The 24280-nt window shown below is 40.3% G+C and overlaps 1 protein-coding gene across 18 annotated transcripts in view; it reads right to left on the bottom strand.

Annotated features, from left to right (window-relative positions):
* Nucleotides 1-24280, bottom strand: part of LOC126868411 (uncharacterized) — a 307848-nt gene that overhangs the window by 23324 nt on the left and 260244 nt on the right. For 17 of the 18 annotated variants that reach the window (XM_050623789.1, XM_050623771.1, XM_050623772.1 and 14 more), the window contains 2 exons: nucleotides 22908-23005; nucleotides 5172-7165 (listed from right to left, as the gene is read on the bottom strand). In XM_050623789.1, the coding sequence (XP_050479746.1) occupies nucleotides 5172-7165; nucleotides 22908-23005 (2092 nt within the window). Of the gene's footprint in view, nucleotides 1-5171; nucleotides 7166-7461; nucleotides 7865-22907; nucleotides 23006-24280 lie in introns of those variants that run through there. The other variant, XM_050623788.1, reaches the window with a different exon arrangement.

The raw sequence follows: 24280 nt of genomic DNA, 5'->3' as shown, positions 1-24280 counted from the left end.
ACATAACAACTCTGATACTGTGTTATTTATGATTATTAAAAAATGCATTAAAAGATTATTTCATTAATGTTACATCATTTACTATCTCACAAACGACCGAGACCGCTCATACAAAGTTTACGTGATTCGTAAGATGCTCGTCCATTTCATAGACGAGTTTGCCAAGATCACAATCTTTATCTTACGCGTATTAACTCATTTAGTCCTAAGCTAAGGTCAATTCTACGTTTCTTAACCCGAAAAGCTTCCTTCATAACATAGGTGCGTCCGTCACGTGTGTAAGAGGGTTCGAAAAGGGATTCAGAAGGAAACAACCTTAAGGGAGGCCAGCTTTAGGTTAGTTGTAGGGGGTTCCTATGGAGTGAGTACACTTTTATAAACTTTGTCGTGTACTAATCCTCCTTCAGCCTGGATCCCCCCAGCCACCTACAGCCGACCCACGAAACAGCCACCATGACGCCGAGAAACTTCATCAGGCCGTCATTTCGCCTTCGAGAAAGAGAGGGACCGAATCGATCCCTGCTTAGACGATAGCCTGGTCCACATTCCTGGAAAATTAGATCACGATACGTGATGTCATTAGCGACATACTTTATTCGCAAAACCGAAGGAACAGGGGAACTAAATACGGCAATAGTTCGTCATGTCGAGAGATTCCAGGATAATGGATATTAATGAAAGGAAAAATGCGTAAATTTCGCTTTTGAACCGCGAATATGACTGCCTTTCTAGCGTTCTATGGTTAGAACATTGGGAACAATGAAAATGAAAAATGTCTGCCACTATGGAAATGATACGTGTTTTTAATGATTCGTACTCTTGTATGGGTACCGTATGGGTTAAAAAGAAATATTTAGACGTTTTCGAGATATTCAAATATTACTAATGCCAAATATTCCTGTATTGGTTGACATTTCGATGTAGATTAAATAGATCAATAAATTAAAATATTTTTAATTTGGCTGAGAGGAATAAAACGGCAGTTTAATCATTTTCAAAGCATAAAAATGTAGACTCCACACTTTTATTTTATAAACAAAACGTTTGTAATTCATAAATATCTTATTTTTCGTTTCATTTCGAATAAATTAAAGTTGAATTGTTTGTACTCGGCACCAGCACTCCTATTTCAATCAGCAAAATTAATCATAGTGATCAAATATAGCGTCAGTGATTCACATACCAACTTAATCTATTCATATTACCTCAAAAAAATGTATACATTTGTATATTTATATATGGATATAACGTGTACATTATATCAGCCCCGTTTTTTTTTTTTTTTTTTGTACATTATTACATCTGTACCTTTTTTAAAATGACTTTTCTAAATCATCTTTAAATACTGTTTCTTATTTTGCTAGAAACTATTAACGAATTACTTAGAACTGCAGCACTTCGATACTTAGAAAACACTTTATTGCTAATAAAGAAATAACGAACAATCCCCCAGATCGGTGAAGGAAGAGCGAACGGGATTCCGTGCTTTTTAATTAGTAGCAGGTTAAAAAGCGGCTAAGGGTGGCGGTTGGCCGCCGCCGGCGGGATTAATAAATTAGCCGTAAGGTTTTAAAGCGGCTGGTCGGTACCTAAGCTCGGTGGAAAAGAAAGAAATGGACGAAGAACGAAACAGAGATAGAGAAGAAAAGAACGAAGGGGCAGATAATGGTTCCGGTCAACAAAATGAATACCGGCACGCGCTGTTCTTTCCGGATCTCTGAATAGACTTGTAACGAGTCGGTCAGCCAGACCTCTCTTCTTTTTTCCTCTTTCTCCACGTTTTCCACTATGGGATCCAGTGGCGGGATGGACGAGAGGGTCAGAGAGAAAAGAGGAAAGAGCGGATCCAAAGGGTGAGAACGAGGATGAGTAGCGGGCAGCGAGGGTGAGGCCGTGGCCGAGTGTGTAATTGTGTTATTTTGTTGCCATTTCACGTGAGGGTCACCACGGGAGGTCCAGAGGTGTACATAAACACCAGGATTGTTTTATTCATTCGGCCCACTGCACGACGCGTGCCGAATTCTTTTCTTTCTCCCCTTTCCTCTCGTTTCATGTTGTCGTTTCTCGTCGCTCTCTCCTTCTCTTTCCACAATCGTGCCCGCATCGTGCTGAAATCCTAGATACTATGGTGGGTAAAAATTGCGGTTAAACGCGGGAACCGCGTATTCATAATCAATCGATGGACAGATTTAAATGACCACGTAGGGCAGGAGTGAATAAATAGGCGTGTATTTATTTTAATCGACCGATACTGGGGAGCCCTTCCAGGCTTCTTTTAATCATTAAAGAAAGGTGTTAATATAAGGAAAGTATCTTCGTGCTTCTCAATTAATAAGTTTAATATATCCTTATATACACGAAGATAAATGTATCACGAAACAAAATAGGAACGATGTTCCTCGTAATAGTTATCGAAAAGGGTTGGAAAGTGTAATTATAACGTAAGATGATCGTAGATTCTCGTTCGACTTAGAACGAGATCTTAAAGGCCGAGAAGCAAACGTAGAAGACGAAAGATTCTAAAAAAAGAGAACAGCCCAGGGAACAATCACAAAGTACGTATTTACACACGGCGACGCGCGCGGCCGTAACGCGAGGGTAGAGCCCCTGCGCGCGAGTAAAGGTCCTTTTTATGCGTGCGGTCGCAAAGGCAGCGTAAAATTGAGTTACAGGGCAGTTTATTTTTTTATTAGCCAGGCCAACCCTGCCTGCCGCGCTGTTTCAACGCGGAAAGGGTGGTTTTTGCGGCCGACGGATTTCCCGATAGCGGTTTTATGGCGTGTCAACACGCTCTTATGCCTGTGCACCGTGTGTGTCGGCGGTGTGTTGAATAAAAAAGAGAAAATATTTTAAAAAATGAGAGAGTAGAGGCAGAATAATGAAGGAGGAAAAGAGGAAAGAGACGGGAAAAAGGAAGGAGCACGACGTGCACGCAATCCTGTCGCTAAATCGGAAGGCTCAGGAACGAGCGGCGCGAATGGCACAGGCGTACGAGCCTACGATTAAAACTATAGCTCCATAGGGTCCGGCACGCCTGTACCGCCGTCACGCTTGTAAGTATGCGATTAATCGTGCCCACTTATCACGGCCCCGCGTTTATTCATCGAGATTTCCGTCGAGCTGGATTGCTCGGCCTATCTCCACCTACGAATCTTTTAATAATCAACCGCCCCCTGAGAGATTGACAGATGCCGCTGAAACTCCTTCAACGTAAACGTTCGAAGCGTGTTGGAAGTTTTTGTTTGTACAAATATTTTGATATGCAAGGTAATGTTGTGGTCATTGAGTGTGATGAAATTGATTGATCGATTGGGCTATTGTATTTTAGGTAATGTACGCATATTATATGGAGTTTAAGGATAGATAGAGTCCGGCAACGGTTGAACTAGGGAGATCTTAGTAGACGTGAATATTTTACAAATTAGTGGTTCTATGTTAAGATATATTAAGTAGAATCGATATTTTAAAACTTAGCTTAAGTGAATAATAATTAGTAAAAATTCTATACTTTGCCTGAAGAACCCTATTATAGAATACCTGAAATAAATTTCAATTCAATAATATATTTTATTTTTCATTTATAACGTGTTTATATCTATAAACAGTATCTACTGTAATCTATCTATCTAGGTCAACTTACACAGGATGCGGAACGACAATGATTGAATTTTTGAACTGTTCGTCTTGGTAGGTTCAGTCAGAGAAAACGTTAAGGGGATAATGAGGACAGGCAGCAGAGCCGCATGGTGGTAATAAGGTAGCGTGGTGTGGCTGGGATGCTAGTCACGTTTCTAGCTGCTGACAGCTGCGGCTTATACGTATGACGTGGTATCAACCCCAAATTTCCCCGTCTAGGCACATCGTGTCGTCGCTGCCCTAAGACCCTGGAATGCACTCGAACTCCAACCTGTCACACCGTGGAATGTCTCCCTGTTGGCGCACCCGGAATTTTCTTTGATTTCTTTTTGTTGTCACTGATCGTTCCAGTATTTCTAGTGTTTTACTTTAGACAAGTGGGGAAGTTACTAAATAATACTATTTAATAATACTAAATAATATTATTTAGCTAAGATGTTAACGATGGAAATTATAACTAGCAGAATAATCTATTTTTGGAATCTTTTGAATAATGAATTTCTCGATGATGATTCATAGCATGACAAATATATTTTATTCTAATACTAAATTCTGATATATAAAAGTAAAATTAAATGTTTAAAAATACTTCAATAAAAAATCTTTTTTAAAAAAAAATGCGGTAAAATATTAGCGTACCGTAAGAATCTTTCAACTACATTTCTATCTGAAGAACATCTCCAAGATAGAAGTTTGGCCGAGTAGGGAAACAATTAGAATACGTAACTTTAGGAAAGTAAATTTTGAAAAAAAGGGGAGAAAGTAATTTTGTAAGAGCAGCGAGTATATGGAAAAGTAAACTCCGACTTATAGTACAGAATTCTAAAGGGCACGTGCTTGAGTGCGTGTAATAGGTGCAAGTTTCCCCGCGTGCTGCCAGTCTTTACGATCATCGCGACATTCCCATGATCAAGCGAATAGTTTCGAAGCAGTGCAAAGACGAAGACAAAGTGGCTGTAGCAGAGGATACGGAGAATAACTTTACTTTGAGAGACCTTGATTTCACCATTTGAGTCATCGCCCCTCGCTTCGTAATTATTGATTTTCCGTGCTACCCTAACTCCCCTAACTTCATAGAGAAAGTAAGAGAGAGTGTGTGTGACAGAGAAAGAGCGACAGTAGGAGAAGAATACTGTACGCGGGAGAATCGAAAATGCCTTTTGTCCCCCTCTCATAGCGAATAACACACGAACGCTAAGCCTACTACTACCATCGGCATTAGTCTCATCAATGTTTTCGCAAATTTCTTCAACTTCGATCTACCTTCAATGAACGAAATTGTCCCGATTAGGGAAAGCGATTTAAAACGCTGCTCGTATTTGCAGTCGTTAAAGTCTCGACGGGACACACGAGTGGAATAACGAGTTGGACCTATGCTATTATTACTACGAATGCTTTATATCGCTATAAAATTCGTAAGTCCTTTTAAATGAACTCTATGAAAACAAAATTCTTCGTGAAGACAAGCATGCGATGCTTGCAGATATCGAAAATGTCGGTGATATTCGTACAGAATAGGACATTGAATCTCTCACCTCTGTTAAGACTGGACGGAGACATGGACATTCCAGGTCTGGTGCCATCAAAGGTAACGGGCCTTTCTGCCATTTTCATAACAGTTTCTTGCTGACCAGTTCCACTTCCTGATGTCGCATCAGCACCAGTCGTTGGACTAGACGTCGTCGTACTGGTTGAAATAGCGGTGATAGCGATACTGTTCGTGACATTGTTCCCGTTGCCATTGCTGACCGGATTGGCAGTATTGTTCGCGTTACCACTACTATTGTTGTTCGTACTTTTGTTAGGTATGTTATTAGTACAAGTTCCATTGCTATTACTGTTGATGCCATTGGCCGTATTGCCGTTGGTCGTGCTACAACTGCTAACAGCCGTTACACTAACCACTCCCTCTCTGGCTATGTCCTGAATGGCACTGGCTGCCCTCGACCCGATACCAGCTGGTTGAAGAATCGTATACTGTTTCGAGGAATCGGGACTGGTGATAGCAGGAAGGCCACTGGTAGGACTTTTGTTGCCTGTCATCGAGTTCGGTGTAACCTCGTGCCTCGTTACATGATGAACCTCCTCCTTTGACGATTTCAATTGTAATAACGATACAGAGGAAGAATGCTTGTCCTCCGAGGTGGTCGAGATTCCCGTAACAGGTTGGGGTGTTGGCATCGTTGGTCCTGGACCAGCAGTGGGGTAACCGACAAACGTAGCGGATGCTGGGTACGGACCGATAGGTGGTATCGCTGTCGAAGCCACGGCCACTGACGGTGTACCGCGGCCAGTCGCTTTCGCGTGGTCCGTATTGGGTGGTCTAAACGCCGACGTTGCAGAGAACGGAGAATTCGACGGTGGTGAAGAAGAGGAGGTGGTAGTGGCGGTTGGCGAAACCTTCATACTGTTCTCGTTATAGTGCCTGTGGTAATTTGAATATAATTGGTTTTGATGTTGCTGTTGTTGTCTAGAATTTTGTGGCGATTGGCCGTTTCTACATGTTCGATCCCTGTCCCTCTCGTTCAGCTTGTCCCTGTCAGCTTCGTCTTTCTCGGCAGCTGGATCCGACATGTCGATCTCTAATTCGTTGGAGGAATCGTCGACAAGTTCGTTGAAATCGGGTGGATCGTATCGAGAATACTTGTCAGTCTGCCGACCTTGACTGTCCACGTGAGTACCGATTATATTCCTGTCATTCCTGTCTTTATTGGATAAAGATCTCATCGGCACTGGCCTGATTTTACCTGATTCGTTTGGATTCACGTTGTTCACTTGGTTTTGGATAATGCCGCATTCATTTTCCGTTTTTAACAAACTGTCTAAATCCTTTTTCGCTTTGTTCGGGTGTTGTTGTTGCTTCATATCTTGTTGCTTCAACTGTTGCTGGGATTTGCTGTTACGATCTTGCTGACCGCGGAACGATATCACGTCTTTCAAGGAACAACCTGCGTCATTGCTAGTGGTTGAAGAAGTGGACATAGAGGAAGGCGACAGTTTAGGGTTATCTTTTTTCTCTTCAAACAGGTTTTCAAAATTCGACTCATATTTGTCCTCGTCGGAATTACCTCGCTGATATAAGGATCCTCTCGGACCAGGCCAACTTCCAGACAGGCTTTTCAAAGCAGCTTCGGTTTCTCTGATTAAAGTCTCATCGTCTTCGGGTTCTTCCGAGTGTTTGCTGGACTTTCTCGCTGGGCTACCTGAATTTCCAGCAGCGAATGCTCGTTTCTTTTGAGGTAACGGTATACTCTTGCTCGAATCACTGGCTTCGAGCGATTTGCGCGTTTCTTCATCGCGAACGCTTTTCCTTCTTCGTTTAGCAGCAGCATCAGCTGTCTCCATTTCTTGCGGAATGATCGCTTGAACAGCCTTCTTGTTGATCAAGGGTTGCTGTTGTTGATAATGCGGCTGTTGTTGTGGCTGCTGTGGTTGCTTAGGATTTGGGCTGACAGATTCTGCTTCCAGCTTCCGTTTTTTGAGATGAGCCATCGCATTCTGGCCACCTGGCACGCTGGTCAGTTCCACCCTGGAACACAAAAATTCCAGAGGATCAGGAAATCTGCTCTCTCATCGGATGCATGGATGCAGTGAGTTTTGATCAATGAGTGCAATCCGCTCGCTCAAGATCGCTCAACATCTAACAAAACCAATTCCCGTTGCTGGGGAACAGAATCTCTGTCAGTTCCAAACGATTCAGATCACCCGTCCCATCTTCTTAATCCTCGCTTTCTATTCTTTTACCTTTCACTTACTTTTTTTTCGTTTTTTCATGAACCGTGCATTCGAAGCCTAAAGTAACCTGAGTCTCTCAAGAAACTTCACCTGAATGCCGTGGAGGTCCACCGAGGACATGGCCTCGAATCTTGGGACCCTCTCCATCCAGTCTAGACGTCTGAGATCTTCGGCCCCAAGTGAAATGTACTAACGATTGTGTATCTTCTTCGACTGAACAATACCACTCCGTTTTCTTTATATTCTTTCTTTAAACATTACTCTCTCGTTCTATGATTATTATTAGGAACACGGAATTGTGGAGACACAGATTGTGCACGCACTCGATGTGATATACGCGCGGGCGCGCGCTCGCGTGTTCACGCACCAGTCACGCGTGGTCGGTCGGCTACACCGACTTGATATACGATATATAGACAGATGCCTTTGTGTCGCACAAGCGCGCGGAGAGCCTTTCCACGCAGGATGCTCGCGAGCTACTGTGTGCTATGTTTAAGTTCGTTCGGGGGTGGCGATCTTCCACCGCGACACCGGAGGGGATGAAGGCTTGCGCGAGCAACTGGCAGCTTCTGCTTCGCCGCGAAAAGTGGGGGCGGGTTCTGCGCACTGTCCACCCCTTTTAGCTTTAGCTGGAACGCGATTCCCGGCCTCTCAGCACATCCCCCGTCACTCTCACCTCACCACCCCCTAAGCATAGAAAGAGAGAGAGTAGGGGACACGGCCCCTGGATGCACACCAAGGTGTTTCTCAGTGTGTTGGGCAACGGGCGCTGGTACACCTTCGGTCCGCTTATATTCACCCACATCTTAACTTCCACCACCTCACCGACCCCTCACTCGTCTGTCTCGTTCACGATCTACGTGTACCTGTGCTACCTGGTTTTCCTTCGCTTGCCTTAAAAGTCCCGGTGATCCTGGTCCCCGGCCAGGGACCTCCTGTCTTTTTTACATTCAGCCGAGGTCTGGTCTCCCGTAACGAGCAACGTCAAATTCAATTAGAATTAAACTGCGGAAACGCGGCGACGGCTCCGTGATCATTGCTGTATTTACTTCTGATTACTGCGAACGTCGCTCGTAAAGCGTTCACATTTAAAGAGGCTCGCTGTCGCAATTACGCAGCGAAAACCGGGATTTTGTGTGCGAACTGATTCTTCGTAATTACCATTTGAACATACGCGAATTTTTTCCTTGCGTTCGAAATATGTAGAGGAAGGTGCTTTGAAAATTATAATATGCCATTATCGATACTTACGTAGTATATAAATGTGTTTGTTTCAAAATAAAATTTGAAGAGATTCTTTGTTTGTTGTGTCTCCATACTTCGCTGTACTTCAACATAGTAGAATTAAGTTAATTTTCGTTAGACCAGTTTCTCAAGTTTCTCAATTCTAAACGAAAGTTACCGTTATGATAAAATATTTCCTAGAGTAAGCCTTACTCTTAAGTCGAATTTTCCTGTAGTAAGGTATTAGGATGTAGCTATATTTGGACGACATTTATCGATCCGTTATGTAACAAAAGCTAGCGTGCACATTACTGAGCCGAATTCATCTGGACAGGCACGGTTACCTCGGCCCGTTTCCCGATCGCGAATGATCGCACGGGACTACGTATATTTTCAATCGATGGGGCCACCCCTATCGGCTAGCTCGTACGGTTTAGAGCGATAGCAGGAAGCTACAACTCGAATTAGATAAACCCGAGAGGTTCCGAGAGACGGTACAGGAAGAAGAAGAAGAGCAGGATCAGCGTGAGCGCTTAGCGGGAGCTTCGAAAGGATCTCTGGAGTGAGAGGGCTTTCCTTAAACCCTAAACCCTCCTCAGACCACGGGAAGCTCGAAGAGTTTAGAGCAACGAACTCCTAGAAAGGACCGCAGGAAGAGAATGTGCTCTCTCTGACTAAAATCGAAAGTTAAATCGCACCGACGGCTTAAGACATTATCACTTTTCTTTGCCGGCCAATGCTCATTGGTCCAGCATTCGGTGTTCGAGAGTTCGAGAGCTACGCGAGCGAGTGAAAGATAAGACAAGAGAAAGAGAGAAGGCGAGCGAAAGAAAGAGAGAGTTAGGTGGCTGAAGCAGAGCAAGGAAGAGCTTGAATCCCTTCCAGTTAGGGATCAATGCTTCCTCGTCCACCCTCCAATTACGTGTCATCCCTTATGGCCTGTGGGGAATAATTAGAAAGCAGCCCTTTTCCTGGACCGAGTACCTACGTCCGCCAACGTGGTATCGCGTAAAGATTGGTTTCGTTTTTGCGTCCAAGGAAATGTCACGTCCGCTGTTAAAGTCTCTGCTTTTCTCGCGAATCGACGACGGCAGCTGTTTAGTCCCCCTTTACTGTGAGCGATGTTTGATTTAATTGTAATACTCGAGTTTACAAAGAATCTGAGTGCATTATTTGGTTAATGTAAAAAGATGTGCAATACAGAATTTAGGACTCATTTCCATAACAAGAATTATTCTCCTAATATTCTTTTTGTATAATAATTTACCAACTAGTAATATTGGTGAATTAAAAAGTTATAAGTTGCAGATTATAAACTTCTCCTTAACAATGTCACCATTTTTTGTTAAATAGGTGAATCAGATAATTTACGATTTTCAATATGAGTGACTGCACAAGTGATTCCTATCTCAATGAAAAAAATGTAATTCTTATGTTAAACATAATATTCCAAAAAGTCGTACGAAATCAATATAAATCGAATGTACTCGGTATAAGTGTTATACGTTCGCTGTTCAGCCTGCGTTGACTGATAACAGTCCTCCCTCTTGACAGACATGAAGATTCTCGACACCTCAAAATCCGTACTCGTCAATTAATTAGCAAGTGCCGTTCCTAGCGGAGGAGATGGTTACCCAGGAACACGAGGCTGCAGAAGCGGACGATGGTGCCTCTACTGAAGGGATTAGAGTATTAGGCGACGTCACGTCACTAGAGTCTAAAGGAGCCTCCTTGGAACTGTGCTCTCAGAGATAGCCCAAACTTACACACCCCCTTCGTCTTACCGATGGTTCTTCAAGTACTCGCCCCCTCTCTCTTTCTCTTATACACTTTCCCTATTCGTGCTCACTTCCTCAGTCTCGCTCACTCACTCCTCATCTTTCGTCGTTGCTTCTTGCTGGGTCTGGCGTCCTTCTTCAAGTCCTCGACAATTCCAATTAGATAAACCACGCCAGGATCACGGTACTCTTAACAGTATTCGAGGTTAAGTCTGTTTCTAGATTTATGTCAAAACAATTGTAAAATGTCGACATTAAGAGTTACTTGTCTTGATCACTTCATTAAGAAAAGCTGAATATATATTATTCAGTTGCGATGGTAACAGGGTATTGTGCATCAATATCTTCATGGTTTAGATTTTTCGAAGTATAAATTAATTTTCTTTCAACTTTCTATTCGTCTCAAATCTTTATTTGATGGTTTGTTCCGTAAACGGTGAATCTAATATAGAGTAATATTCATATTTCGCATTCTAAAGACCATCGCGCTCCAAATTTTTATTCGAGATTATTAAAGGACCATTTGAAAATACAATGTACAAAATACTTCTTTCCACTTGTTCGTTTTATACTAAGGAATAAGAATGATTTTCGTTGTACCTACTCCATCTAAGCATCCACGGAGGGTGTTCTCGCGAGAGGAACTCGTACATCTTTTTCTCGCCGACATTCAAGGGTGGGGGGTCGGTGCTAGGCGAATGCCGGATAATTTAGGGGTCTCTCACGCGTGGATAATGGGGAACTTGGCTAATGCACCCCACTTGGCACCACGTGGATTCGCGTGAGTTTTGCGACTCAGACTCTTCCCGCTCCCATCGCCTTCTTAAACGCTGAATGAAGGCACAGCGTGACTGTGGAATAACAACGACAGATTCCATGTGATTCATATCCATAAAACTCCATTTTTCCACAATAATCTTATTCTCTATCGAAAAAATTACTACATTTTGCTTCAATCATTATTATTAGTAGCATTGCTCCGAAATATTGGCTGCTACAACTTAACGCTATTAATTCTTCGATATTCGTTGATATGGAACAATAGTAAATATTTGAATATTTCGAAGTATTAGATATATTAAAAAATTCGCAGAGCCGACGAGAATGTCGAGAACTCTTATTTAATCGAGCGGGACTAGTGGCGTGTATTGTCTGGCCATCGACGGTGGCATTCTACTGAACACGATTTGAGCCCGAGAAACCTAACGAATTGGCTTTATTTCCAAAGGGGATCCAGCGATGCTATTCTCTGTCGAGCTGCTTTCACATCGAAGGACAAGGGAAAAGGATTTTAAAGCGGGGCTCATGTCGTGGCATCAGTGCAAGCGGGGAAAGAACGCTGTGACTAGGACAGCTGCCCGATTCGGACATCCATCCAGCTCCAGGGAATAGCTCTCGTCCCTTTACTAACTATCCGCTCTTACGTCAACCACTTCGCTCTCATCCTGTTTCTTTCTTTCTCGTGTCCTCGCCAGCCGCGCCCCCAGCTTGCAGACTGACGTCTTAAAGCAATCGAATTCTGATCAAATATTTAACGCTGCCGGGGCTAACGTTTTAAGTGGCTCCTCCTCTATCGCTGGACCCTGTTTTGCCGTATAAGAAGCGTCTTACATCGTTGTCCCGTTTCATCGAATTTTCTGACAAGCAGCTTTAAGTGTGCCTGGACTTGAGCAAGAAAAATACCCTACATATTTTTCAAATTTCAAATGCATCGACGAAGGTAAAGTGATAATATCGCTCATAAACTTGTCGCTCATAAAATTGATATATTTATTGTCTTGCTGTTTGATTCTGGAGTAGTATTGTAATTTAGAATAAGGAGTTGAGACGTTGCCTGTGGGTTTGAAATTGGCTATAAGTCGCTATACGCTACGTTTGATGAAACTGAAAAATGTTTAGTTATTAATCACAGTAACAGAAAAGTTAATCAAATATCGTCGTAGAGGACTACTTGAAGCTTTCAAAAGAAAAATAATACAAGCAACAAAATCGTTAAATTGAGAAAACTATGAATAAAATAGTGCAAATTATAATAGAACAATGTGCATATTTCCAAATATAATAGTAGAACACGTTATACTATATCGTTACAACTTGAAAATTGATAAAAAAATTCTCTTAATCAATACAGATATATCAATCTTAGATACTATTTTCAATATTTAATCTCAGGTTTAGGGAAAGTTAGATCTATAGTTCTCCACTGACTTGCGAATTCTTTAAATAGAATAAGACACAATCAGTGTTCAGTTTTATATATTTGATACATTAATTCTAACAAATTATGACATGTTTTCAATGACTCCAATTAAGATCTTATTCAGTAATGTTATCAATCCTTAAAATTCGAAAATGGTCCAAACACAAACGTTCGAGATATTGTTTTCTAGTGTAACAAGGTGGTCCTGAGATTTCTGGTTCGATTAACGGGCCGGTTATGGATCAACGCGCCAGGTCCAAGGTGGAGGTCGCTTTTTTTGTCCTTTTCAGCACACGGCAATACGTCACGCGTCCCGGTTTCGGGGAGTAATTAAAGAGAGCGCAGAACAGCATGACGCCTCGGGCCCGTCTGGGGTAAGGAGCGGGGCGAGACGAGCCAACCCGAGGGTATGGGGTATAAGGGATGTGTTTTACCGAGGGATACTTATACCATCCCTACGCGGCACATATTTTCATATAACAAAACCATCTGCGTGCCGCGCATAACAAATTTCAACTGATTTATAGTGAAGCTGGGGTAAGCGGGCGCAAATTTTCGCAGTTACGTCGGCGTCGGTACCGGCGTCGACGCTGTTCTCAGGAACTCGGACCAGTCGTGTTCCCTCCTTCCGTCGATTTATATTACTTATATTTCTTTTCTTTTTCTCGAGTGTGTGACGATGATAAGTGGTTTCGTGTTCGTAGATATGATGATTGAAGTGGTGTACGATTCGTGTCGTTAAATAATAAGGGTTTACCAGTTGTGAAGTATAATTTTGTGACTGAACCGTGATTTGTGATTTTGTAATTTTGTACCGTTGAAATAGAAATTTAATTTTATTTGCGAGTGACACTACTTTTTAAGAATATTTATAAAAATAACGAGTAGAAAAAACGCAGAAACAACATATTAATTCTCCTAGCAATATTACTCAAACACAGCAACAAACATTGCTAGGAATACTAAGGTCGTTCGTTGATATATTAATTCTATTTAAATTAAAATAATCTAAATAAAATAATACTAAAATAATGTTGGATGAAATACAGAATAAGGGAAGAGTTAGGTTTTAGGTCAATGTCCCAGATTTGCAATGTCTGCATAGAATAATAAGTTAAAATACTGAGAAGTATATAAAAACAAAAATTTATTTATATCGGGAAAATATCGAATGTGATTTTATATTACAAGTGTACGCTTTGTATGTATCTCAATACTTCTAGGGTTGCAAAGAACGGAAATCGGAAAGGACGTTCCTGAAAGTTTCACACTGATATCTGTGAGGAACGCGACCCTAAAGGGTTGCACAGAGGGGGTTGCAAAGTCGGGTATGTACAAAGAGGGACGAAGAGAGGAGGGGATAGTAAGAAGGGACCGTGCTCGGACCAGCCGACGACGAACCGAGCCATTGGATCGATAATGTCATAGTGACAAGTAGCAGCACGTGTATCCTTCTTATGGTTATAGTAATATTCTATATATTCGAATCTCAAGTGAAACAATACAGAATGTTATTTTCGACGAAAATTCTCACTTCTGATACTTTCATTGGAAAAGTATAGTTTATAAAATTAATGTGAACCCTCTCTCGCTTAGAATCAAATACAATTATACTCAGACCTTTATTCAAATTAACTAAAAATCTTCATTTATCTTATATTTTCCAAATTAATCTTGCACAAGACAGGAATTAAATTTTTTGTGTTCAACCACTCTTCTTATTTTCTTGAGTAATCAAAATGAAGTAGAAACATGCTTACCACGCGTGAACTAATGTAACTGAACAACTGTTAGCATTCGATTTTTCTCACATTCACCTCTTAACCTCCATAATATCGCTGCTATAGCCTAAGATACTATTAGAACGACGCAAGACAAGAACCCTTAACGACCTTGTCACGATAGAAGGCAAATTAGTTTTTGAAACAGCAAGCCGACCGACGCGTTATTCCCACGGTCAACTAATAACTTCTGATTGACAATTTCATTATGTCAATTGAGATAAGACGGAGCAGCATCTGCAGGGGAAATACGGTGAAAACTAACGTCAGTCTGGGGTGAGTTCTTACCGGAGAGAACGTGGAGCGCAGTAAATCCTGAAACGAACCCGGAATAAACTGTCCATGCTACGGCTATAATAATATGCCTTCGTCGACGTCGCCACTAGATTGTTACGGGTTGTTGGAATTGCCTCACCGAAAACCAGTCCGCCTCGCGGTGTTCTTGGATTACGATGCAATTTCTCCAGACTCATGGGATTGCACTGATGACGGCCCTTAAAACTCGACAGCCCCTTCTGCTACGCTTTCTCACCCGGAATTACGTGTAGATGCGTGTGTCGATGAATTCGATAATCTTCAGATTGTTTCCGTTATCACGTTGACCAGAAATTTTCCATAACGTTTGTGAATCAACGAACCGATGGTTTAATGAAGTTAAGCATAACTTGACAAAATTGTCATTCTATTCCCTTGTTGTGGACAGGTTACATAGTTTCATAATTGTATGTTGATTTTAACAAGAAAATAATTTAAGTATTTTTCATAGTTTCAAATGAAGCCTGTTTTCATATGTCGCTACGAATTTCCTTTACTTTATTTTACTTACCATATCGAGTACGCTGTCAATCTACTTCTACTTCACTACTATTAAAAGATAGTTGTTGTAGAAAACTTAACCTTATAAAAATTTTATCATTTTCTTTACTCACGAATTGTTGATTTTCATGAAATTTCATGATTTTTATTCGCTTTCAGAGAAATATCATTATCGTAAAATTGTGTGACAACATAGATCCGGATCATATTTACACGATAAACGCGTCAATTCCAGTTAACGAGTGAAATTGTTTAATATTTCAATCGCTCTCCTTTTTCTATACGCCCCAATAAGCATCAAGAGAAGAAACAAAACGATTGATCCACGATCGTTGTCGATAAAACAATATAGACGGTCCTTGGGATTTTTCTGATTGGCGAGTCGCGTACAAATCCCGTTTACGACGTCGCTTTTTCCAGCCATAAATACACAGGACGCGGAGAGTTCGGCAACTCTCTCATTCCGTGCACCGCGAAGTGTTATACGTGCGTGCACACGGCCATAAAGTGAAAAAAAGGTCGGCAGGCAGTTTGTTACCGAGAGCAGTTGTAACGGAAGGGCACGTATCGAGTAACATGATTACAAATATATCATAACCTTGGCCCTTTTCCTCGGCAACATCCTCGATAGGACCCTGTGAACGGGAACATGTCGTTCGACACGCGATACACGTGCGTCGCCTGCCGATGCGACTTTATCGCAACAAATCACTGCCGGTCCAGAAGAAATAAAGACGAAAAGGAGAGAATGGGTGCTGGACTGAGTGAAGAGGCCACGTAGCACATCCCTCCGCTAAATCAAATCGACGAAACACGTTCTGTTCTGATATGTATAGCTGCGCTCATGCTCTGTAACACAATGTTGAAGACACGAGCTTGTTCTTAGAAGATTGTATCGAGAGAAATTCGTGGGACTCACATGAAGAAGAAGAAGTCTCTACAAAGGGAATTCATGAGATATAGATAAAGCTTTGCATTTAAAATGTGAGAATTGTTCAATTCAAGGTTTCTTTCAGATTATATATTTTGCAAAAGTAGTATTAATTGTTCGTGTAATTAGTACGTCAATATTAGTCCGGGATATTTATGACATAATATGATTCGTTCAGGTCATATTTACGCTTAAGAGAATGAGAAGAAAAAGTTAACTAAATACAGACTGTTATATTCCTTGTCTTAAGACAGATTATCCACAATTGATACTTGGGACTTCTAAGATTGCTGTCAGTCACATCTGATTATATTTTCCCTATCCTATATCCAAAAAAAGATCCAATATTCCTTATACTTTACTACCAATGATCATGACATCACAATTCAAGATAGAAAATTTAGCGCTAAATTAATCTTCGTATTCCAGATATCCCTATATCCGATAATCCAATTCAATTATACAAATCATTGGTCCAAGAGAACCATCGAACGAAACATCTGTTCCCTTCTAATCAACACAAAATAATTTATGTTAGGGCCAACTAAATGATAGAAAACCTTACTGAAGAAGTCCCATCAGTCCAAAGGATAAATACTGACCGGCTAATATAAGGATATTATGGATAGAGGAAGACTCATCGGTAGCACGGATCAGCGTGGCGAAAACAGGGACCGCCCTGCTGTGAGACAGCCAGATATCCCAGAATGTTTTATACCTCATTAGGCAACAATGTGTTGTTACCAGGGTGAATTATATCGGGCATGAGACGCCCGTCAAGACAAATGGCTCGAACCAGAGGTAATTGTGGGCTTTTATTAGCTCTGGTTTCTCCTGTTGGCTGCAAATCGCGCAACGCCGACTCGGAGACGTTCAGCCAAGCAACGCCGGCGCGAGGCAACAGCAACACACCAGCAACCCTTCCAGCCAGCCTCCTTCTCGTCTATTTTCCTCCTCTCCGCATGACTGTTGCTCGTTCGCCGCGTTCCTTTCCGTTCGCCATTGTGTAATTACTCGCATGACAGTAACGCAGGAATGCGAATGTCATCTCTTTAATGCTTGCAGACTCATTATGTTGTATAGTTAATGCTCGAATTGTTTGATTCTAAATTATTCTTCCGTTTCATTCTCTAATCGATCTGCAGATGATTGTTTTGTAGAAAATATTGCAGGTTTTCTTTTCTTGTGATTAGTATCGTTAGAGTTGATGATTATAAAGTTACTAGCTACGGAGTTGTAATCTTTTCTTGGAAGTTCGATTAATATAGATATTCTTAATTCTTGTTTGCTTCGTTGAAATGAACATCTAATAAATTTTTTAACCATGAAAGATTCTAGTTGGGATATTGTATTATATATCGTGTTATGAGATCTCTACGCTGGTTAAAGTATGCCTGAACGGATCGGCAAGATTAATGTGGACAACGAGTATGTTTCTTGAGATGTTTCACATACTTCCAGGGTGAAGTATCGCGGTGAAAATTATTGCGGCTGGAGTGTCGTCTGTAACTAGGCCGAAATATTCTTTTTTATTACACTTTATTTAAAAATTTGTTCTCGCTATTTCTTCAATGCCGTACATGCAATTTAATTTCTCTACTTAGTTTCTCGTCTGTCTTGTTGATGTTCCACTTCACGCAATATTTAAAACTTTGAAAAAGGATAATAAATTTATAATAACGAGCATTCAACCTACATGAATTTCCACGTAAATGTATTTAAAACGAAGCTAACTTCTCGTGTAGCAAAACTAATGGTCACTTTTTCCTCTCTAAAAATTCGCGTATTACCGCATCCGAATAGAATTTTTCTGACCAAAAATTCTCGCGCGTAACAGCGCAGAATGGGGGAAAACGTACTTTTCCTTCATCCTGTAATAACGAGAAAATTTCCAGCTATTTTTAATTCTTTATACATACCTAGAATTCGTGCACTATTACACACATGTTCCAAATTAAATCCAAAAAATAAATTCGGTATTAACCCAAATTATTACAACGTTGCACTACCGTATTCTTTTCTCATCCTCTCTAAAAAAAAAGTCTAAAAATACAAAGGAGAATTTAAAAGAAATAAAATCTATCATTTCTCATCCTTACGCTATCTCCGGTGTTCTCCAAATCGCAGAATTTTTTTCAAAAGGGGAAAAAAGCGATGACATTCCGAAAGGTCGCGTTTTCACGAGAAGGAAGTTGCCATCCATGCATTATTACGCCTGTAGGAGGTACCACCCGCCCGAGGCATATGCGGGCCAAGCTTGTCCCCGTCCCTCTTTCGCTCGTAGTTTCGCCGTGGTTCATGTATTTATGCATTTCCAGCCAGTCGCCGCTTCTTGACTAGACTCCACGCATATACACGTACGTTCGTGGACCAGCGCCATTGTGCGCCAGACGATTTACATGTATTGCTCCTCGATGATGTACCGTGAAAGATGGCCAAGCGAGGGGCAAGAGCGGACCAAAGCACACAAGACGCTGAATTGCTTTTAAATTAGCGATACGAACTTTCGGGAATCTCGATACCATACATTTTGTCATGGAAATGTTTTTTCTTTCTTTGGTTTCTAATGGAAAAACGAAGAGGTTCCATGATGTCTGTTTTAATACATTTTAATTGATATGCTGTATTGTCTGGAAAGATATTTGGATGGCACTTTGTATTTTCTTACCAATTAGGAGAAAAAAGTTATCAAAAGATGTTTTTACTTGTTTCAAAATATGAAAGAAAACTTGGACAGAGATGATTAAGAGTCATTAACAAGCATGAGAAGGAAGAATTATGTACATTCTGTACATTTTCATACTTTTGAAAATAAATAAACACCAGCGGCATTATTATTATCTAACATTGTAATTATCATATATTATACGAACCAGTGAACTGCGTTAAAAGATTGTTCGACATATCACCGTATTCAAATTGTAGCTAGTACAGTTGCATTGATTAAACGCGCGTACCACAAAGAAGTTTATTAAACTTAGTTCGATTCTTGGAAACTATGTGAGGAATTATATTCACATCAGGAAAATTAAATCGCGCGTAGTGTGTCCACGGATATAGCTTTATAATTAATCGCGGCGTTAGCCACGCTGCAAACAATTACGGTGTGCGAGCGTTCTACGTTGCCGCAGTAATTTAATCGAACTCCGTCACAAAATATCGCGTTAATTGTTATCAGGATTTTCGGATAATTACACAAACTCCGGTTGAAATAATTTAGTATCCTATGAAATCTCTCTTTCGCATGGCAGCACTAGGATCCCTTGGTTGCTGTTCATTATTCAATCGCCATATTTACTCATTGAATTCAATTCCGATTCACTTATGGTATGATTTACTCTTCGAAGGCGTACCTGAGGATGGTGATGGGAATTTATTGGAGACGAAGGTCGTCCTGAATACGGGCAAGGAAAACGTAGACAGCGTTGGAGAGTGAGAGAAGATATGAGAAAAGAGAGCTCAACGAAAGGGACAACGAGCGTCGAAGGGAGAGAAAAATAAAGGGCGCGTCCTTTTCTCATATTCCGTATCCCATACGGTAGCTCGTGAAAGTTGCAAGAACATCTTTTCGAAATTCAGATTTACAACGATGTCTACTATTTGTTTCTTCCTTCTTGATGCTATTTTCATTATTTCTATTATTAAGCAGACAGGTTTTGCGGTTATGTACTTCTTTTTATGACTTCTGCAACCTTTTTTAAAGCTGTTCAACGATGGACCCTGATGCTAATTCACTTTTTTATGAAATGTAATCGATTTCGAAACAAATCTATTCGATTTCCTTCTATTAAAGAATAAGAATATTAAAAGTATTATACAGTAAATATAACAGTTAAACAGTACTTCCGGTTTTTTATAAAGCAAATTTTTATATCAACTTTCATATACTATTTCTATTTTTAGAAGTTAGTGTTTAAAGAAATAGATATCGTCAATGTTCTCGTAAGGTATGTTTTTGGTGAACAGAATCTATAAGTCATTTGTTCGAATCTGATATTAAAAAAAGAAAAATTCAAACCTTTCGAGGGGTCTTTGTGAGAATAGATGTGTATCTAGATGCGTGTTTGTGCCTTGAACGTATTGTACGCTATTTTATTGGAGGATGCTGAATTTTTATCCATCCCCTGTGCAAATAGAGGTCATGTAAAGCCATCCGGCATGGTCGTTCTTTAAAATGCATGCCGCCCTTAAATCAGGACAACAATAATTGTGTCCACTATCCGGACATGCCCGATTGAATGTGGAATATTTGTTGTTTCCTTACCCTCTGCTTTTATTCCCATTCGTATTTGTCAAATCTAACTCTTGGGTTGCGAGCAAAAGATATATTTAAATAATGTAATGGATTATTTCAACATACTAAAATTTGTACAGTGAAAAAGTTTTCTTTAGTCCTTAACATTCTTTTGATGCCTCCTATCCCGTAACTGATATACACAAGGTGGTTGGTAACTGGTGGTACAAGCGGAAAGGGGGTGATTCTACGCGAAAAAAGAAGTCGAAAATATAGAATAAACATTTTTCGCTCGAGGCTTTGTTTTCGAGAAAATCGACTTTGAATTTTCGCTCGGTACGCGTGCGGTACGTTATAACGGATCTCACTGTAGATCGTTGTCTCGATGGAAAAATTTAAAAAAAATAAAAAAAATTAAAAAAAAATTTTATTCTATATTTTCGACTTCTTTTTTCGCGTAGAATCACCCCCTTTCCGCTTGTACCACCAGTTACCAACCACCCTGTATACTTATATGTATTATACTTAAGTTTGAGTTACACGTAGTTGACAACAACTTAGTTTCAATTGCTTCGTTTTAATTCATCTTCTATATGTCACTTGATAAATAATATTTTACTTTTAGTTACTTTAGTTATTTTTTCTACATGAAATACACAATATACATTTAAATGAACTAGCCTAAAATTGATTAACTTAATCCAAATTGTAGATTATCTATGATAACGATCAATCGATCAATGATGATTCGACCAATTGTGGGACCAACTAAATGTTATTTAATCATGGCCAATTGCAAGGAAAGAAATAACAAATATTAAAATGAACGATAATGTTGTCGTGATGTATGTCGATTTACGCGTGGAGCAAATTCTTACCGATCAACAGAGGGATTTTGGAACGTCACAGACTGAAACGGCGGAAGGTGAAAAGGGAGCTAAAGGGAGGATACACCCCCCGCGAACTCGAACATGAATTAAAGTTTTAATTTCTCTAAATCACTGTTCGCCCTCGAGCGCTTTCCACCAGACGGTCCGTTACTTATGGCCTTTGCCCTTTTTACCGCCTTCTTTTTTTCCCGTTCGCCTCGATCTTACCACCGTCCAACCCTCGCCAATCGGCAGAAATCGATATGCACTTATCCGATGACTCTCGAGACCCGAGGCCTTTTTCGTTTCTTTCCTTTTTTCCTTCTCAATCGTACCTCTGCAGCCATAACGGCCAGAAATCGTGGAGATTTAAATTTCCATGGAACAACGATGTCGTTAACATCCCTTCAGAGCCACTCGAAACTAACCCAATCTCAAATCTCGCTCCAAAATAGATGAAAAATTTTTTTTATTCATTCAAATTATTTGAAATTTCAATTTTGAGCCACTCTATATAGTGAATAATTTCAATTTAATAAAATAATTACTTGTCTCTTAACGATGCAAAAATATCTCCACGCTGTAATATTTTACACGCTTGAATTCGACAATCTGCTATGGTCCATAGGAAAACGTATCAAAATCGATTTAGAAGCGAGTTGCTCTCTCGCGGCATGCTCGATCTGCCCTTTTCCCCGGCAGTGACACGCGACAGGGTGAAACGGGGGTTGTTCATTTAAAATCATGAGCGAACATCGAGCGTGGGGCGCAGTCACAGCACGGCGGAGGCGTTAGTATTAACGTTAGGTGCCGGCAGACCAGGGCCACCTACAAGAACTTCGTACACCGGTTTCACCCCCTTACCACCGGTGACATATTGTTTCCATTCTGCTCTCGGGCTAAAGCGCAATAAAAAACCAGCATAAATATCGCCGCCCTCGGCGTGCCGCGGCACCGATACCAGACCAAGCTGAGCTGTGGTCCGTGTAAGAACGAACAGGCCCCGAATACCGGTGGTCTACAATTACGTGGAAACGTTCTTTCGTGGGAGAGAGAAACGACCGGGGACTAATTTGTCTGAGTGGCTTTTTCGACGGTTAAAGGGCGCCGCGGATTGCGACCAACGATCTTTCCATCTCTTGTGAATTTGTAATGTTCTATGGCATTATTGTGCGTTTGAATGTTCGTGTGGAGAAACGGTGGTAAGATACATCGGACATTTAATTAAGGGGTGATTTATGAACAATTTTCTGTATTACATACATAAAGGTTTCAAAAATATATTTGCAAACATATAAAAATATGTATGTTCCTGAAGAGTTTTAAATAGCTTTTTTTGTATATAAAAGATTGATTCTTGTGATGCGTGTACGACAGTTACAATTAGAATACATTACTACAAAATTTAAATACTGAAAATATTATTTCACTAATATTTTTTAATTTTGTAAGCTATGATTTATTCAACGACCTTTAAAGGTTGGTATAAAATATATTTGATTCTAAAGATATCTTTAAATAGTCATAGAAATTATTATATCAATTATCAAGAAAGTTTGGGAACAAATTATGTGCAGGATTGAAGTTCTAAGTTCTCTTGAGTCAGGAATAATTCTCCAGATGAATTATATGCCCTTTGGGGCATAAAGTGTCGCGTACTCCTTATCAATACTCAAATAAGTTTGAAATAAAATCATACTTACAGCGTGACAGGTTCTTCAGGGCTCGAGGGTGAAATTGAGAGCGACATAGTGGTAGTTAAACATCGTGATGTACCTGGCGATCTGACTCGATCATCCACCTGAAACCAGAATATGAATGATAAGTTAAGAACCAACTTATAAACAAACGATAGTAACTTAAAATCTCGTCACATACTTAAATTTGATATTATACTATTTTTAAAATATTCTACACGAACTTAATATGAAATTTTCGTACAATAACGATTGCTATTGTAATATCGTAAAGTAGTTTGAACTAGAGGTTGGTTGAAATTAGAAAAACTGTGTACGTCGTCTTCCTGTGGTTCGTTTACATTTAAGAGCGCCTATGTGACTAAAGTCATCTAGTTCTTACAGTGATGTGAGAAAAGCAATAGACAACGTTAGAGCAGAAGGTCGGTTTCGTGTTTCAAAGGGGGGGCGGGGGGGATCGAGAGGTCAGAGTATGCGAGTCGAAAAGTATGTGTGTTGCGAGAGTCAGAGTTGATCGAGACATCGAAGAGTAGAGTTGAAAGAGTTGATCGAGACGTCGGAGAGTAGAGTTGAGAGAATTGATCGAGTTGTAGAGTTGTTAGAGTTGCTAGTGAGAGAGAGAGAGAGAGAGAGAGAGAGAAAGAGAGAGAGTGTTAGGTTCGTTGTGACGAGAGTTGCCAAATAACTGTAAAGTTATTTGGGATAGATGCGAGTATCGCATTTAGTTTCAGTTAAACAAACATCGTTTTCTGTCCAATTAAGACCTGTATATTCAATTCAATATTAATAAATTGTAAGTAATCGGGAAAAAATTTATATCCTAATTCTCCGATATTACACTATTGATACAAAACATGAGTTTGGGTAGCGACACATAGTATCTGCTCCACGCGATTGTTGACTTTGAAACGGATCCCTAACAAGGAATTATGTACACGATGGAATTCAAGAATACGGAAGAAATACTTCTCCGTGCACCTACCGAATTCTTTGCACGATCCTTGCTGTCGTCGATGGGGAATTGAGCAACAGGTAGATCAGATATGTCCTCGAGGTATCATGCTCGACAGAGCATACGCGTGATTTACTGTATAAGTAACTCATCGAAGGCACCCTTTTTTCTCTCTCTCTTATCTTGGATTTGCTACTCGAAACGAAACGCGAAGGAAATAATTCTTTTACTTAGATTCTCAACCAGGAAAGCGGAAACCGAGAATTTATATTCGAGGGTAGAGCTCGATATATATTCTGATAAATTATCAATTCCCTAAGAACTATATTTCATCATTATATAATTGTACATGAGTTATGTGCACTTTGTATGTTGTTATCAAATTTATATCAATTTGAAACATTTATTCTTTTGACTAAAACATTAT

The sequence above is a fragment of the Bombus huntii genome, chromosome 8 (assembly GCF_024542735.1).
Source record: "Bombus huntii isolate Logan2020A chromosome 8, iyBomHunt1.1, whole genome shotgun sequence".
NCBI classification, from domain to species: Eukaryota; Metazoa; Arthropoda; class Insecta; order Hymenoptera; family Apidae; genus Bombus; species Bombus huntii.
This window is presented reverse-complemented; position numbering and strand designations above follow the sequence as displayed.